This window comes from Thunnus albacares, chromosome 15 (assembly GCF_914725855.1).
Source record: "Thunnus albacares chromosome 15, fThuAlb1.1, whole genome shotgun sequence".
Taxonomy (NCBI): Eukaryota; Metazoa; Chordata; class Actinopteri; order Scombriformes; family Scombridae; genus Thunnus; species Thunnus albacares.
Window position 1 is genome coordinate 10838786 of NC_058120.1, and position 17231 is coordinate 10856016.

Here is a 17231-nt window from a genome sequence, read left to right on the forward strand (position 1 = left end):
AGAAGAATAAAATTATAACAAGAGTAAGGTAATAATAATAATGAAATGAAATTAAGTGATACTCAAATTAAATGAAAAATTAAAATTTAAAATCTATTTACAGAATGGAATAGTAATAGCTTCGAAATGAGATATAAAACTTGACTGCGCTACGGACCAAGAAATGGTGACAAGTGCAAAAATTAAATGTGACATGATGATGTTAAGAGTGGAGGCTGAGTGCAATGTACAATTTTAAGTCCAGTTTGATGAACCATATGAAAGTGGCCAGTGCAGGGATTAAAACAGGTGTGTGAAATGTAAAGTCCAGTTTGATAACAGTTCCTGTGTCTGCTGGCAGAGGTTTTTATAGACCTCAGTCTTTTTTTTCCTAAGGGAAGAAGTTCAGAGTCACGCTGTGTAGGGCTACACTTACTCCTGTGACATTGCACAGGATAAGCAGGTATACATGGAATTTTAATCTAATGAAAGTTTTTGCACAACGTGTTATCAATGAAATTTTCCATGTTATCAAATATACTGTATCACTAATATTAAATCATAATACTTTTAAATTCTCCACTGACACGTCTTTACAGTGTATGTCTATTGTGGTAGCTATATCTAATCATATGTTTGAGACATATTTGGCAACGCAGCATTTATTACATTTAGTAACGTTGTGTTTCATATATGTCTGCATACATCTGACAATAACCAATAGGATGGGATGCTAACACAAATGTGAGCGGCGCCGACCAATGGAATATCCAGAAATTTAAAATGGGCGTTACTTCCTGTTTTAGGGTCACATGACCAAATTGAAGTCGTATGATGTGAATTTTCCTGTTGAAGCTTCACAAATCAGCACAGTGTTCCTAAAACTGGACAGTATGTACTAAAGGGCTGTTAGCTAGTTTGTGGTAAGTTATAATTACTGCTTTTGACTTTTTACCATTGTGTTAGTTTTAGTCGGTCTCACATTTCGTCGTCGTAGTGTTTTTTTGGTGCTAATTTTACAACACAGCTAACTTGAGTTTGACACTGACTCATCACGTTTTTGGAGGACTTGACAATAAAAGTTTTGGCTTAAATGGAGAAACACGATATTTTGGTTCTGTGTCGAGCTTTTTTTTACTTAACACGAGTTACAAGTTGTCTTAACGCTATTAACCCGAGACGCTGACAAATACTCTTAACGCGACACAACTTTAAACAATAGGCTGTATATTTTAAGTGAAACATGTTAACGAGGTATACATGTAAATTAATGGAGTTTGGGTAAACTGTACATGTGAATATAGCAAGAGTAATATGTTCGGGGATGGTGTGCAGTGGAGCTTGTCAGTACTTTTGTTTTGTTTTTTCTCTTCAGCGGCTTTCATTTGTTTTGCAGGTGACCCACAGGCATGTGCCTGGCGCTGCTCAGGGCCACACCTGCAGCTGAGCCTCCCCTCAGCTTGAGCTCCACTAACCTCCCTCAAACACCATGGATCCTGAGCAGCAGACCAGCCATCTGCCTCCTGCTGGTGCCCCATCCCAGCCCAGTGCAGAATACTTCTCATGGGATCATCGCCTCCAGCTTATTGGCCTCGGCTTTACCTTCTATACAGCAATATTTCTCCTCTCCCACCTCCTGTCTGTGGCACTGTCCGGCACCTACAGGTCCCTGCTAGCTAAAGAGAAGGTTTTCTGGAACCTTGCAGCAACTCGGGCAGCATTCGGCATCCAGAGTACTGTAGCTGGTCTCAGGGCATTGACTGAGGACTCTGCATTAACCAGAGACAAAGTGAGGGGACAAGAGGACTGGTCATGGTTCAATGTCCTCACAGCCACGGGTTTCTTTTTGTTTGAGAATGTAGCATTGCATGCCTCCAGTGTGGTATTTTGGTCATTTGACCTCCCACTGGCGACGCACCATTTCTTCGCCCTGTCAGGATACGCAGGGGCGGTGGTGTGGGATTCCCTGGGCCACTTCTTGCCGATGGTTACGCTGCTGCTGGAGATGAGCACACCATTCACATGTATATCCTGGATGTTACTGAAGGTAGGGACTTCATAGTGCTATTGTTTAGAGTGAAACGACTTGTCCCCACATGTTTCTATACATATCTTACAAATGGTTTCTTTCAATCTACCCTTACCACATTTGAGCAGTAACTGCAGTCACCAAATCTTTATTTGTTTACCAAAGTCTCAGGGCTTTACTAATAGCATCTGATGCTGCTGGTTGATCATCTATTTGTTTACAGGTTCTTGTCAACTATCATGAAAATTTCTCAAAGTGTCAACATGTTTCAGTTCCTCTTTGGTCTTGTGCACCTTATGGTTGCCAACAGCTACACTTTGGTATTCTTTGAAAGAGGAAGTTCTATTAAAAAAAGACTGAACCAGAACCTGAACTTTCTTTGTTCCTCCTACCCACAGATTTGAATGCACAGAAAATGCAAAGATGTTGACTGCGTAAAATGATGATATAGTTTAAAATAATAGCTTTATGTAATGTTATAAAACACTTATATGTCACATTAAGATCTTCACACTAATAAAGATGATTGCTGTTTACTGAACATTATTTAAAAATTGCTTTCAAAAACCTCAGTCGTCATTGTCTCAATCTATCTTTCTTCCTTCCTGATAGGCCGGCTGGGCCCGCAGCCTGTTTTGGCGAACCAACCAGTGGGTGATGATCCACATGTTCCACTGTCGCATGGTGCTCACCTACTACATGTGGTGGGTAAGTTTGACCCACTGGAGAGAGCTCATTACTCATGTGGCCCTACCCCAAATCCTGCTTTTCTTCTCCGGCCTGGCTCTGCTCACATTTATCATCAACCCCATCTGGACGCACAAAAAGACCATGCAGCTGCTCAACCCTGTGGATTGGAACTTTGGAAACAAACCGGCACCCGTGGATCCACACAGGGCCAGTCCGAGGTTTCTGTCAAACCCCATGCTAACTGAAGGCTACCAAGGAGATCATTCCCTGTCTGAATGATGCTATGTTTTTTATTTGTTTTCCTTGAGTGTTTTAAGATTTATTTTATCAGATTCAGACTTTTTTTTTTTTTTTTTTACACATTTGGACCCTAAGTCCTTGTGGTATTGGGACTTAACTTATTTAAAAAGCTCTTAAAAGTTGTCTGGTATGACCTAGACAAAAAGAGATTACATTGTCTTCCATCAGGCTTTCAGACAGTTATCATGCCGATAAGTATTTGACAGTCCAGAGGAAAGAATATTAATTTTCCGTCTGGGTAGCTTTTAATAGGTAGGTGTGGTTGTTTATGTATGAATGGGAAGCTGCTTGTTTGCATCATTTTGAGGACGCTGCGATTGGTTATTTATTCACAATAAGGAAAAATACATGTGAGCAGTTCTTGCAAGAACCATTCAGAAGCAAAAACACAAATTAAAACATTGTTTTAGCAAAAATAAGCTTGTGGACATAAATATTTTGAATTTTAAGTTGAAAGCAACACAACAAAATGTGAGGCCACTATACACCTACCTTATGTAGAGATTTACATCCTGTCCCGATTAAAGAAGCATTGCATTGTCTGCCCACAGCTTCTTCTGTTAATCTGTTGCTATTGACAGATTGTTTCTATTTATGTTGCAGGTAAAAGAAACCTTATAGTAACATGTTGTTTGCTTGAGGATACGATATGAGTGAAACAGAGGAGGTTATGTTTTCAGTGGTCATAGAACAACTCTGAAGTGAAGCAACATCGAGAATGTGACTTTGGTCATGCACAGCTCCATTGTTGCAACATAGTTAATCAGCAATGATTGGGCAGCGTAGGCTAGAAAATTGGGTCAAGACTGAGGTTCTACAGGTTAGTAGTTGTAGCTATTAAATGCTAAGTGGACAATTCGATAAGTCAGTTCATGAGTCACACTGGTAGTTTTTGGACCATGAATCCTCTTTCAGCACAGAGGGAAATGTTTATCATGGTTGTTTTCATGAAAGAAATTTCTAAACAGAAGAACACTGAGGACTGGTCAACTTTACAAAGGCTCTATTGTCCAAAATGGAGATGCAATGTGATGAAACTGTGGCAGTGTTACACAGTATTACCATGCAACATTTCGATCATGATTTATTTGATATTATGAATCAAGTTACTTTAAATTAGAAGTGTTTAATAGTGTTTAGTAGATGTTTATTACTACTCATGTCAGATCAAAATGTCTTAAGTTTGTTTTTTTCACACACTGACCACATTGTTCTGGAAATGAGGGTTGGATTTGTTCATTGTCATATAACTGGCATAAGATGTTTTTGTTTGCTTGGATGAGTATGTTGGAAGCATTGCCTGAATCTGATTGTCACTCAGCTGCAAACTTTCAGATTCTTTTTAATTTCTCCCATTTCTCACTGTGTGTTTTTAACATTGCAGAATTAACATTGCTACTGTAGCCCACATCTAATTTTGTTTATAAACTCTACAATTTTAGATGTTTCCATTTTAAACATTAGTATTAATCTAGATTAATCTTTTGCATCTGTAGGATACATTTCAACTCCTGGAATTGGGGCTGAGGGAAGTTATCCGGCGTAGTAAATAAATGAGTTCACTGGTAAGGTTAATGAACAGTTGAAGATATTCAAAAAAGCCTTTGCAGGGCCATTTTATTACTCACTGTTTATTCTAAGAAGCAGATTTCCTGAGTTATCTGGACTGATAAAGAACTTTGTCGAGTTTGACTCAGCAGCATAATCAAGATAACTCTAAACCTGCCTCATGAAACAGGTCTTGGGACGACTAAGATGAAACCACACATTGTCTGGTGCATTGTACAATAAGTGTATTTACACTAGAAGTATTGTCATTATTTTAGTAACAGTTTAACATTTATTACAAAAATTACTAATATCAGATTGTGTTGGATTTTCCTATAGCTTTCATTTGTCATGACCACATTGAAGTAACTTTATGAGATGGGTGAAGGTTTCCCTTTTAAGTTTTATGTCTTAGGCCAAAATATTCAACGTCATGTTTTTGTTGGGAAATGTGTTAATTTGAGTTTATTTGACTTTGAGACTTTGACATAAAATAAAATGTTTGTTGACATATTGTGTCCCTTGTTTTTGTTCATACTTCATCTTAAGCCTGCGCAATAGAACATCCGCCTGTAGGTGGCAGAATAGGAATAATTATTTCTTAAGTATGTTTACTCAGTTTTTCCCATTTGGCGAAACATTGATTTAGTTTTCCAAAAGGATTAACACCACCCTCCTTACAGATTTATTTTACACAGCATTTCAAAATGTGCTGAAGTGTGAATGTCAGAGATGTTATGTAAGGTCTTAAATTTAAAAATGCTATTCAGTTTAACTGTGATTGAAGGAGTTGTTTAAACTACAAGTTCCTAGTTGTCTTATAATATGCCCATTTTTTTTTTTTTTGCTCAAACACAAGCCTGAAGAAACAAAAGTTTCAAAGCCACTATGTGTACATCAATCAATAATTTGATTTAACGTTTGTTTAGAATGTTACTATTTCAATAAAGTGTAATAAAGAGAAACTGGTGCAGTTTATGAGTATATTACCATTAAAAATTAATAAATTATAAGGGATAATACACAGGGTACTGTGCAAAACAGCAAAACTGGAAGTTTATTTACTAGCAACATGCTCCGTACAGTTAGACAAACTTTCCTCCAACATCATCTCCGGACAGCTGTTGAGATGGGGAGCCACCTCACACGTCACGTGGGCAGATTGGAACCGCTCTGTCCGATCCTACCGGAGAAGACGTTGGATACTTGATTGACGTTTCTCGCAGCCAATCAGAGCTTCTCCGAGTCCACCCGCCGGCCAATCAGTTGCTAACAGGAGGTAGAGGGTTTTCCAGGGATGGAGTCAGCTTGCATAGCAGAGAGTGAAGTTAAAAGAAGGACAGTAGACGAAAACTGGATGTGTTTTGATGTATTTAAAGTTGTGTTGAAGTCAGAAATGCATGACGTTTAACACTTAAACAGTATTACTGCGAAGGGGTAAAGAAATTCACTTGGTAAAAGTCGTAAAATGGTAAGTTGAGGACTTTTTTCATTGTTTCTGACAAAGTTTTAAATATCCCTAACTGGTTTGCTAACTGTTAGTTCAGGTGAGCAGAAACGCTAAGCTACTTTATTTGATAAGAAACATGTAATATATTTCTCTTTTTGTGTTATAGTGGCTTAAGTATGTTTTTATTTTTAAAACAGTGTATTGGGTGATGGCTATAACGTGGCGCCTCAGTTAACTTTGCCAAGTTGCCAACACAGTCAACTAGCTAACGTATAACATCCTCAAATATTAAGTTAGACATTTACTCCTTTTTTCTGCACATGTATGCTAATTAATGCATCCTAATCTCGAAATCAACTGTTATAAAAACTTGAAGTTTGTGTTTTTTTCTGTTCAACTTTTTCTGCGTCATTTTGTTTGACATACTAACGAGACAGGACAATAATCTGTATCCACTGGCTTTGACCCTGTAAAATTTTGAAGGATATGTCAATGTTGAGCACAACTTCATACTTTCTGACCTCTCTGTCCCTCTTCAAGGATGCAGTTGCAGGTGCAAGATAGCCTTTTACTTTAATAACACTGAATTAACAGCATGCCAAGTTTGCAACCTTGATAATAACCATAACGTAATTCATACAACACATAAAAAGAAAACATAAGAGTCAATGTGCACTTTCTATGCATCTAAAATCATTTATAAGTGTGGAAGTCTTCCTGAGCTGGAGCAGTCAGCCCAACTACAAATTCAAGTAGTCATGCATAGCATTCCTCAGTGAAAGGGCTGCTTAGCTCCAGTCAACTGGAAGATCAGTCTAAACAGGTAGTAAAACCATAATTTAATTAAAATGTTTCCTAAGAAGTTCCCTTTCCGCACAGCAAAAGGCAAGAGCTTCTAAGAATCTATAAAGTTTAACCAATCCTCTAAAATATGGTTTAAATACAAAGACCACTTTGATCTTCATCTGTATTGTCTGGTGCCATGCGTGTCCAGTTCACTCGGCCAGTACAAGTGTGAGTTGGAACATTGAGGAGGTCACACACACATGCATGTACACAAAAGTCTCCACTGGTAATTTGTTTAGCAAATAGCCAGGGTGGCCTGGCTGCGAATACAGATGCTTAATTCCTCACCTCACTGTAATAACACTTAGTGAAGGCTGTCCAGGGAGTACAAATCATTTTTTCCTTGCTCAAATTCACTGTAGTTTCCTTCTGTTAGCACTCACGTGAGTACACAGGTTCCCTTCTGTGTGACACGTCCTTCTAATCAAGCCACAGCTGCTTTCCCTGCAGATGTTTTCAGACACCGCTTAGATAAAACTGTTATTGTAGCTAATTTAAGCCAATGAACGACAGCTGTCATTGGTATACTGAAGAAAGGGATGCTGGCAATCAATGCTAATGCTGTTTGTCATGACTGTTGAGTAGATGCATGTTTGCATCTAAAAAACTCTTTTATCATCAGCATGAAAACATGACCAAACTGCAGTATCTTCTCCTGTCACAGATGTAGTTTAGTGGAGGCCAGAAATCGCTAATTGCTAAAGTAATTGTGACGAGGCACGTACTCTACTTTGCCAATAGCGGCTCATGGAAATGCCTTCTATTTACCATGACTAAGCTTGGGGTGCCAGAGTACACAGCGGTTGAGCTGAGGAGCATACCATTCATTTTTAGAAAGGCAGTTATGAACTCACTGTCCACCCACAACCCCACCGAGGATCAACTGAGATAGGACATGGATTAGCAACTTAGATACTTTAGCAGCAGCTGGGAAAGAAAGTCCGCATCTCTTGTGCAGGTGGATGTGTGAAATTGCTTGCATACCACGCACTTGTTTAGCATCTGGGAACATGTGTCGGATAAATTTAGTGCATTGTCAAAGTCAGTAGGGTTTGATACAATGATACATTGCAGTCTTGCAAAGATTGTTTTTATGGCATTTTTGCCCTTATTTGACAGTAGAAAGTATAGACAGACAGGAAATTAGTGGGGAGGGGGAGAGAGGGTGATGGCATGTGATAAAGGTCCCTTGCCACAACTGAGCCCCCTATTCAAATGTAAGCACCATGCTGTATGCATTGAACTATAGATGAGAACTCCGCAGAGGGTCACTGACAATCTTGGCTTCAGAAACCGTCTCCACTCTTTGAAGTCAGTGCAATGGCCAGTTACTCCGATGATCAAGATTATTGCAGCTTCCTGCGGTCATTCGTTGTAATCTGACTGAGTTGCTCTATTCATATTAAAATGCCTTCAGAGCTTACACCCAACCACTCCACAAAAGCTCTTTGAAGCAGCCGCTTATCCACTGCTCACCACACACTAAATAGTGTTCTTCTGGTGACATGTTGGGCTCTCACAGTGCTTTGGTGTGGCTCACTGGGTGGGTGGGGACCAGTCAGGAGTGACAGCCAAGACTGCGGCTGCCTCTGTTTTCAAATGGACATCACATTTAAAATATTACATTTTTTCATTTTGGTTAGTGATTCCTAAGCCGGGAGGGCCCTGTCAGAATTTTGTTGTTTATTGCCTCTAAGTTAAGGTCAATATAAGAAGTAAACATAAACTAGTAGGGACGTTACTAGGAGTATAATGTTACTCTTTGTGGTGGGCAAAGCTTCTGTGTAATGTATCATGCCTAACTGATGCATCATAATGGTTACATCACACATTGTTATGTGGTGGATAATGCCATGCAGTTCTGAATCATTGAGGTAGTTTAGCTTTGACCACATTCACTTTAGAAACATGGCTTCAGAGCTTGTGGCTAAATCCAGTCATGCAATCCCCTCATAGGTCCAATAGATCACACCTCTGGCATCAAATAAAAATACTGCAGCCCCACAGGCACTATTGAAGTGTATTCCCTAATATCCACACCTGTTAAGCTTATAATTATAACTAGTAGCTGATGTGAAATACCACGCTAATCTTTTGGTCTTCAGACTATGTTGATAGATTGTTCAGCATGTTATATTACAACATGTGATATTACTCTGAGTGGGGGATTGGTGGAGGCATAAACTCTACCATAGATGAGAAGACTTTTGCTGCTACAAGAACAAAAGGAGATGTAATTATGAGGAGAATTGCTTAGCTGTAATTCATTATGATATTTATGTCTAAGAATATAAGACTATTTGCCCAATTTGTCCTTTGCTGATCTAATCTGCAGTTTCCACTTACCAAGAGTCAGGATTCACTTTTTAAAGTGAGCTAGCTTACGTCTGTTTTTGCTCTGCTGAACTCCACAAGCTTCCCCTCCCCTTTTGAGGTCAGGGTGGGTGGTGATGGGTGGTATGATGTCAAAGCTGGTTGGCCCAGATACTGTGATACTTTATGGTTGATCCCTTTATGTGCCTCAGAGCTTTTGAGTTGAGAACAGGTTGAACTAAAGGCTGTCGTTGTTGCTGCTCAGGCTGCACTACCTGGCATAATGGACCAGTGGATAAATACCACATAGTTGGCATGTTGTTCACAATACACAACTTGGCTATTCCACAGTAAACCATCTGAGAGTGTGATAATCTCTGTTTGAAATGCCCAACAAACATTGATTCTCCCTCCATAATTCCACCAGCTCCGCTTCAACTTAATTGTCAAAGTGTTGCTGGATTTTTAAAACAAATATGGATGCTTGTATTTGTTGGAGCTGTACTGTCTGAGTTTATGAGTTGATTCCTGTTTTGTGCATCTCTGTCGCCACCATACAGCCCTCTCCACTTTCTCCCACTACTGTTCAGGTCAGGCCAAGGAAGGAGAACAGTCAGAGTCATGGGTTATTTGGGCTGATTAGCTCAGTTGGTTTGAGTGTGTTGTTATTGCTGCAACTAATAATTGATTTCATTATTGATTAATCTGTTGATTATTTTCTTGATTAATCATTTTCAGCAATTTAGAAGCTGGAATTGGAGAATGTTTTGCATCTTTGCTTGAAAAGTGACTTTAATGAATAATTTATTATCAAAACAGTTGCCGATTCTTTTTTGTTGATCGATTGATCATTTAGGCTCTTGTTGTAAGTAATGCCAAAGATGAGGGTTTGATTCTTGTATGGGCCACAGATCTTTTTTAGCCAGTGGTCAGCAGTGCCAACAAATGAAACAAACTATATAGGCTAATAAACAATATGTAATGATGCAATAGTGAAACAATCTTCACTTATTTGACACTTGTTTTTCAACTTTTGAATGCTGATTGTGAAGAGGCGAGAGTAAGCTACCTTTTTTTCCTTTTTAGTATGCTGCAGGGTACTGTCCTGTCCTCTCCTGAACCTTCCCACAAATACATTACTTTGTTAAGCCTGTCCATCCACTCTTTGTAGGCCTGGGATCTGCTGTTTCGGTTGAGGTCTGATTACTGTAATCCTGGCAGAAGGAAAAGATTGGGACACACTAAACAGCCAGCCAAAGAGCTGTGAAGCCAAAGACAGATACTCACAGCAGACTACAAGTCTCTCTCTTCATACCACCCTCTCCTCCAGGCTTTTGTTTATGACTTTCAGCCCATGTGTGGAATGCCACTTGTCATTAAGTGCGCTCCAGAAAACTCTACAGAAGAATCAAAACCCCTTACCAATGCAGATATTTTGATGTAGGATAGCTCTCAGCAACACACACAACTAATTTTCGACTGACTTCTCATTGGTTAAAGTGACAGGCCAGCAGTTACAGTATATGCTAAGGAAATTTACAAAAGCTCAGATTTTTTAAAATCTTGATTAGAAACTGTATGGAAATTACATGAAATATGTGTTTAAAAGCACAGAGAAAAGTATATCTACTTTTTTAAATGACCAGAAACGAAAAAGTAATTATTTAGGTGTTGGTGGTTTTCTGTCTGGTCATCATATGCTGTGCATGTAGGTTTCATTGTTCCTTGATTTCTTTGATTTGGAATTTGAATTATGTGTTAGCCTGAAGATGTAATATAGAGTAGTGATATGGAGAAATGTGCAAGAACCTTAAAAGCACTTTACATTCAAAGTGCCATCCCAAAGGCAATTGTTGAATTATCTGTTTGAGTGAACATAAGTGTGAATTCATCCTCTACACTATGGAATATGTACCATACCTATTGTTGACATGTTTTTTGATCCTTGTCATTGCCTGCTCTTTAACATAGGTTATTAGGAATACACATGTTAGCAAATTGTTTGTATTATACCAGTAGAGCAGATGACTGTTTTCCTGTCTGCGGAGCACAGCTCAGCCTTCCCCAACATGTAATGACATGCTCAGTTGAGTCTGTCATCAACTATGGGGCTGAATTTACCTTTCTGTTGTCTTCCGCTCTGTCCTCAACAACTGCTCCCGCATTTGAGTGTTAGACAGTACCTGTTTATTTAGTCTAAACACTGATCAGATTAGTGGGGTGGAGTGATTATAAATAAATCAGGGGGAATATTTTCTTTCCTTTCTATGCTGGTTTGTAAACCACACTCTACTCACCTGCCTGCTTTTGTTGCACATTGTAAATGTATTACTATTTACAATGTTGCAGTATAGACAGGTTGCTGACAGATGCTACATATGTAGGGAGTGCTTTTATTGAGTTGGTCATCTCCATGGGGTAGCCAGGTGCTTGAATGGTGCAAAGCACATTTGAAGTCAAACCACACCACAGGCCAGGCAGGATGTAATTTTGTGGAAAGGTGTGTTTAGTTTTTTCTAAGAAGCAAGTAAAAAGACGAAAAGCAGAGTAATTGCAAGAGAGAATAGCTATTGAGGAATCTGCAGATTGGTTTCAAAGCAGGAGTGAGAAAGGCTGTCTACGTTTCTTGACTTAGTGCTGTAATGTGTGACATTGCGATCAAATACTGACCCTGCTGTTCTTGAAGACAATGAAGTTCATCATTTTGGCTTAATTTGTATTACAAATTCATGAGAAGACAAAGAAAAGAAGCAGACAGTGTAACTTCTCTCTTCTCTGTCGCTGCATCATAAAGAGCACACTTGAATATTTTGCGTCTTTTCCCTTCCTTCCTTTTACCTCTGTCCTAGACCTTGAACCTTGCATTCGAAGGAAGAGATGAGTCACTATTCAAAGATCTTGTCAGAGCCGGGCTGTTACTTCTCACGCCACAGTATGCCAGTCACTTTACAGCTGTGTGTGCCTTGTAACTACCTGTTTCGTATTCATACATCACTTTTTGTCAAACTGCGCAGTATAATACCTAAAGAAGGCCTCATCGTCAGTTTGGCCGTGTAACATCATAGCTGCTTCTGTCCGCCTCTTTAGTTTCCTCTCCATTGTGCCGACTATTTTTCCTCAGGCTATGCATACTCTACCTGCCTCTGTTAGCGCTAGCATTATCTGTCAGCAGCGCTGCATTCAGCAGACACTGGCTCAGTGTGTTCACATCCACTGTTCTGGCCTTGTGCCCTGTGAATAGGGTGGAGGACAAAGAAGCAGAGGATTTCACATTATTTGTAGACAAAACAAGCTTTGAGGCTCAGAATGAGTTATCCTTTGGTTCTTGGTTGCTGCAAGACTGTGGTGTAGGTTTGTCTTAGTCAGAAGTGGATGGTTGTGAACTTCTGTTGTGGTTTGTATTGAACTATAGTGATTTCATGAATAGAATATGGAGCATACATACCACGACAATGGCTGCTTTATGCTACACCATGATGTCATGGCTCTGTCATCTGCTCTTGAGGATACTAGGAAGCTGTAGAAGTCTGCTAATAGAACTTTTTTTTTAGAGGAGGCCTTTTGACAGAAACTGTCACCTCTGGATACGAATTGTACATCAGCAAACAAAGGCTGTGCTGGTGAGGAATGCAATGTCTTTCATGCCCATGCAGGTCCATAGGTCTCTCCTGCCTCAGCATGCTAATGACATTTCCCTGGGCCAAAATGTGTGGCTGCTACTAAAATGTCACAGTGACCCTTGAACCCTAAATGTTTATATTGTTTTTCATTTCATTTTAGTCAAGTCTGGCAGTAAAACATAAACCTATAGACATGATAACATGCTTGGGTGTTTGTTAATATTAAATATGTTTTGTAGCCTGTGGCACACTGTAACCTTTTATATAATGAAGCTGCAGATTCTGCAAATTTTTTTCTGGCCCTGAACAAACATGCTTTTAAGTGGTAGAAGTAGTGGTGCCTTTTAGCTGTGTTGTTGTCTAATCTACATTTGATTGTATTTGATCTCTTTGAAGAAAGTGTGCACAACTTTTTAATGCCTGTAGTAAATTTGCTTAATTTGATAAAGCCACGGCTGAGTAAACTAAAGGAGGGGTGCATTTTTACTATTGATTCACGTTGTATCTATTACGTAGTACCCAGATCACCACAATAAACATAAGTAATCTGAACACAAACCTGCTTTGAATAACTTTGATTTAGCCAAAGAAACCCCCCGCCACCCTTCTTTTCAAGAAGGCTACTCCACGGAGTCAACCTGTTTATATCCATGACATTACACACGCCCACAATTAGCATATGAGTACGTTGTGTAAACTGCAACATGTGGTAGAGTCAATACTCCTCAGGAGCACTACAAGAGTTTCTTTTGTTTTCATTCATGCCTTTATTTGTCTGAATTAGCTTTGGTTTAGATTCTGAGGTTGACACAAAAGGTTCCAGACTGTGACCACAACATAGCCATTTTCCTCAGCTGGAGAAGTGCTGCTGTGATTGAGTAATATGGAATAACAGGTGTATAACTGGACTTTTGGAGACTGGCTTACATACACAAAGTCAGCAGTGCTTACATCATTATGTATGGAAACATTCCTCAGTGTTGAATTAATTTGGAAATACTGTGTGGATCCACCCACGTTTTTTGCCACATTATGATGTATGTGTTTTTTCCTTTAGGAATGTGTGTCGGCGTAGTTGATCCCCTGCATGCTGCCGTCTGAAGAGCTTGTGCAGGAGAAGAGCGCCAAGCATGGACGTGGAAGACTTTCCTCCCCCGCCTCCTGAAAGTAAAGTCAACAAATCTTTGTCCTTCACACATGCTATGCACTTTGGCCTCTACTTCAACTTTCTTTTTAGGGTTATGTTTCTGAGAGAAAACAGTCAAAAAATCTGAGACTTCTCAGCTCACAGTAGCAGCTGCAGAAGAACAGTTGGACATGCATGCATGTGGATGTGTGTCCACATGGCCGGTTAGCTCAGTTGGTTAGAGCGTGGTGCTAATAACGCCAAGGTCGCGGGTTCGATCCCCGTACGGGCCACGTTTTTGAGTGGAGATTTGGGAGACAGAATAACTTAAAGGTCACTTTACATAGGGTATTAGAGGATATTTATTGATCTCACTTCATGTCATAACACCTGAGGCACCTGAGCAACAGGTGATGGCAATGAAAGGATGGATTAGCACACAGGGAGGAAAAGTATCTAGCTCATTTCTAATATTCTAAAGGTCAACACAGTTCCGTGTTAAGATTCAAGACATCCCTGTAACTCCAGACAGCTTTGTGTTGACAGTGTAACTTTGTCACATATCTTTTGATTGCCTGTTTCAAGAGAAAGATAAGATATCAGTTGGTAGCTTCTGTAGGTCATCTTGTGGTTGCATCACTTCCTGCAGTGCTAGTGAAGCTAGACAGCATGAGTAAACAACACAGATTCCTCTCCTCCGCTCCTCCTCTGCTCCTCCACCGCTGCGTGGAGTGTGTGGGCAGAGGAGCGAGGGAGTAAGGAGAGTGAAATGTGCTGTGCTGCTGTGAATACCAGACAATGTGCCTCAGTATTAGGCTGAATACTGCTGCAGCAGCACGCACACACATGCACACGCACACACAGCCTCCGGGGATAGACACAGGCCAGAGAAATGCTTCGTCTCCAGCTGGCCAGTCGCTTGCTTTGTTGCCAGGGCGATGCTGGAGCGGATCGTAACCCGGTGACTCATTTGAGCAGACCATTATGCAGCAGAGTAGAGATAGGCCCACAGAACAGAATCCATATTGTGATTATGAATTGACAATGGGTACCTCAGCTAGGTCATGTGTGTCAGTGTGCATGTGTGTGCACACACTTGCACGTTTATTTTTCCATGATCTTGTACTTTGCATCATTATGAGGATAATAAGTTAAGAAAAAGTGGAGATATTTTGGTAATGTGCGTTAAGGGCTGGGGTATAAATGTAGTTGAGAGGGGTTAGACGATTCTCACATGAATGGTTTGTGTGTATGTGTGTGTGTGCTGTAAAGTTCAGGACAACATGCAGCATAGTCTCTATAATTAAGCTGCAGGCATGCAAACCCACACAGCCAACTATCAATGGTCTCATCTAGACATAGTTGCAGATGTACTATTGAATGGCCAATTGGGACTCATCATCTGGCCAAATCCAATTAAATCAAGTCCTGTTCTATTTCAGAACAGCCAAGTATTTCACATTGAAGCCACAGAGAGAGGATCAGAGGGCACGTTAGAGCAATTATTGACACATGAATATACATCCCACAGTCCTGGAGTACCACAGAATATTAGCTAGCTGTGCCTTATCTCTGTGTCCCACACAATTTATTATTGCACAGATGGGAAAGACAGATAGTATCTCTGTTTCCAGGTTTGCTCTTTGCACCTCTTTTCTTATGCACCCTTAGTCACCGGTGCAGATGGACATGGGGTCACAGTGTTGACCTGCAACATTAGTCACAGAACGTTCCTTAACACACTGACTACAGGGTGGAACAACCACCTGTCAAAGCCCGAGGGAATGGCACTGGTGATTTAGAGCTGTGTACGTTGCCGTGAGGGACTTCAAAGTTGTTCAGTTTGCTGAGGGGAGTTTCAGTTTCAGTTAAGATTTACTTGGTCACTATCAGTAGACCGCTCAGGCATGGAGGCACAGCATGTTGCAACACTGAACGTGGTTCAATTTGTGGTAATTGTGTGTACAGACTAACGTTATCACCTAGACTTCAAAGGACTACATAAATGTCTCAGCTGACTGAGTCAGACTGTGACTAGTAAAGCATTACAGATATTCAATTGTGTCAAAAGGAAAAGGTGTAGTCTCGGTGTTAAAGGAAAGTGTTGTGGAGGAATGTTACAAAGAACTAGCTGGGGGAGGGAAGAGGTCAAAATGCCGAAACCCGGGATCGAACCAGGGACCTTTAGATCTTCAGTCTAACGCTCTCCCAACTGAGCTATTTCGGCAACTGACGTTGTTGAGGTACATGTCACAGACTTGTGGTGGAAATGGCTCACACAATCTTGAAGTTCTGTGTTTTCCTTGGGAGTCACAGTCAGGATATGAGAGTAAGACGTTAGACTGTAAGCTAATACAATGAAGCTGTGACTACTGACAAAATTGTTCACAAAGAATCTGTGGTATGCTCGCGAGCAAAGCTATGACAAAGATAGGATATCATTCTCAGAAGTTAGAGGGACCTCCCACATGTTGGCTCTCTATAGGAAAATCAGCATCACTGCAGGAGAGGTGAAGGGTTCAGTCGTTGGAGTCAGAGTTCCCTCCATTCAGCCTTTGTGGTTCTGGCCCAGTTTATCCATCCAGTTTATTATCTGTGAACCCTGTTTTTTTGATTACCTAATATTTTCCTCAGCATTGAATTCAGGTTGAATTCTTTTTTTCCTTTCACTACACAACCGAATGAAACTTAAAATACTGTCATACCAGTTTTTAAACATTCAGGTCTTTGGGCCAAACATGACTGCTGATGAAAGCTGAGCCTGTGCATTCCTAATCCTTTTTCTCTCTCTTGCTCTGTTTTGAGCTTCGCTGACTGAGCCCCACAGTGATCAGAAATAATGTATAAACTCAGGCTGTACTACTCACTGGAGGGAGTAACAGCTCTCTTTCCTGCTGGCCTAATTGCAGTGTGGAAACTGGAAAGACATTTGTTGTTCCCTTCCTGTCTGCTGCCAAGTGTGTGCTCTGATGTGAACGTGACGCCTTTGAACGTTAACTATATATCTTGTAGCTTTGCCCCAGTTTGTTTTTTGCCATAAAGTAGAGCAGATGATGTGCTGTTTTGGTGTAAAACCTTAATGTAAAAATGTCTGTGAGAAAACATACTGCTGTAGTAGACCCCACCCTTAATTATAAGTCTGTATGTGGCTCAGTGCTTTAACTTATAACAGCCCAAGGACAACTAGTGCCACCCACAGTGCAACTGTAAATGGCTTTGAGTGAAATAATATGATTATTGTGTTAAATCTTACCTAAATTTAACTTGTGTTTTGCTAAAGCCTCGATGGAATACAGTGTGAAATCATGATTTTTTAAAATTTATTTATTT

The 17231-nt window shown here is 40.2% G+C and overlaps 2 protein-coding genes and 2 non-coding genes across 5 annotated transcripts in view; 3 read left to right on the top strand and 1 right to left on the bottom strand.

The window, feature by feature from the left end:
- Positions 1-796: 796 nt before the first annotated feature.
- On the top strand, positions 797-5057 carry cln8 (CLN8 transmembrane ER and ERGIC protein). Its single transcript, XM_044374192.1, is given in 4 exon segments — positions 797-902; positions 1376-2026; positions 2621-2894; positions 2897-5057. Coding segments are annotated over 3 exon segments (879 nt in total). The 5' UTR covers positions 797-902; positions 1376-1468; the 3' UTR covers positions 2944-5057.
- Positions 5058-5844: 787 nt separating this feature from the next.
- arhgef10 (Rho guanine nucleotide exchange factor (GEF) 10) overlaps positions 5845-17231 on the top strand; it is a 56274-nt gene continuing 44887 nt past the window's right edge. For both annotated transcript variants that reach the window (XM_044374190.1, XM_044374191.1), the window contains exons 1-2: positions 5845-6017; positions 13833-13942. In XM_044374190.1, the coding sequence (XP_044230125.1) occupies positions 13906-13942 (37 nt within the window). In that variant the 5' untranslated portion in view covers positions 5845-6017; positions 13833-13905. The remainder of the gene's footprint in view (positions 6018-13832; positions 13943-17231) is intronic.
- On the top strand, positions 14121-14194 carry trnai-aau. The gene has a single exon. It is a non-coding gene; the product is annotated as a tRNA-Ile (tRNA).
- trnaf-gaa lies at positions 16056-16128 on the bottom strand. Its single transcript has one exon. It is a non-coding gene; the product is annotated as a tRNA-Phe (tRNA).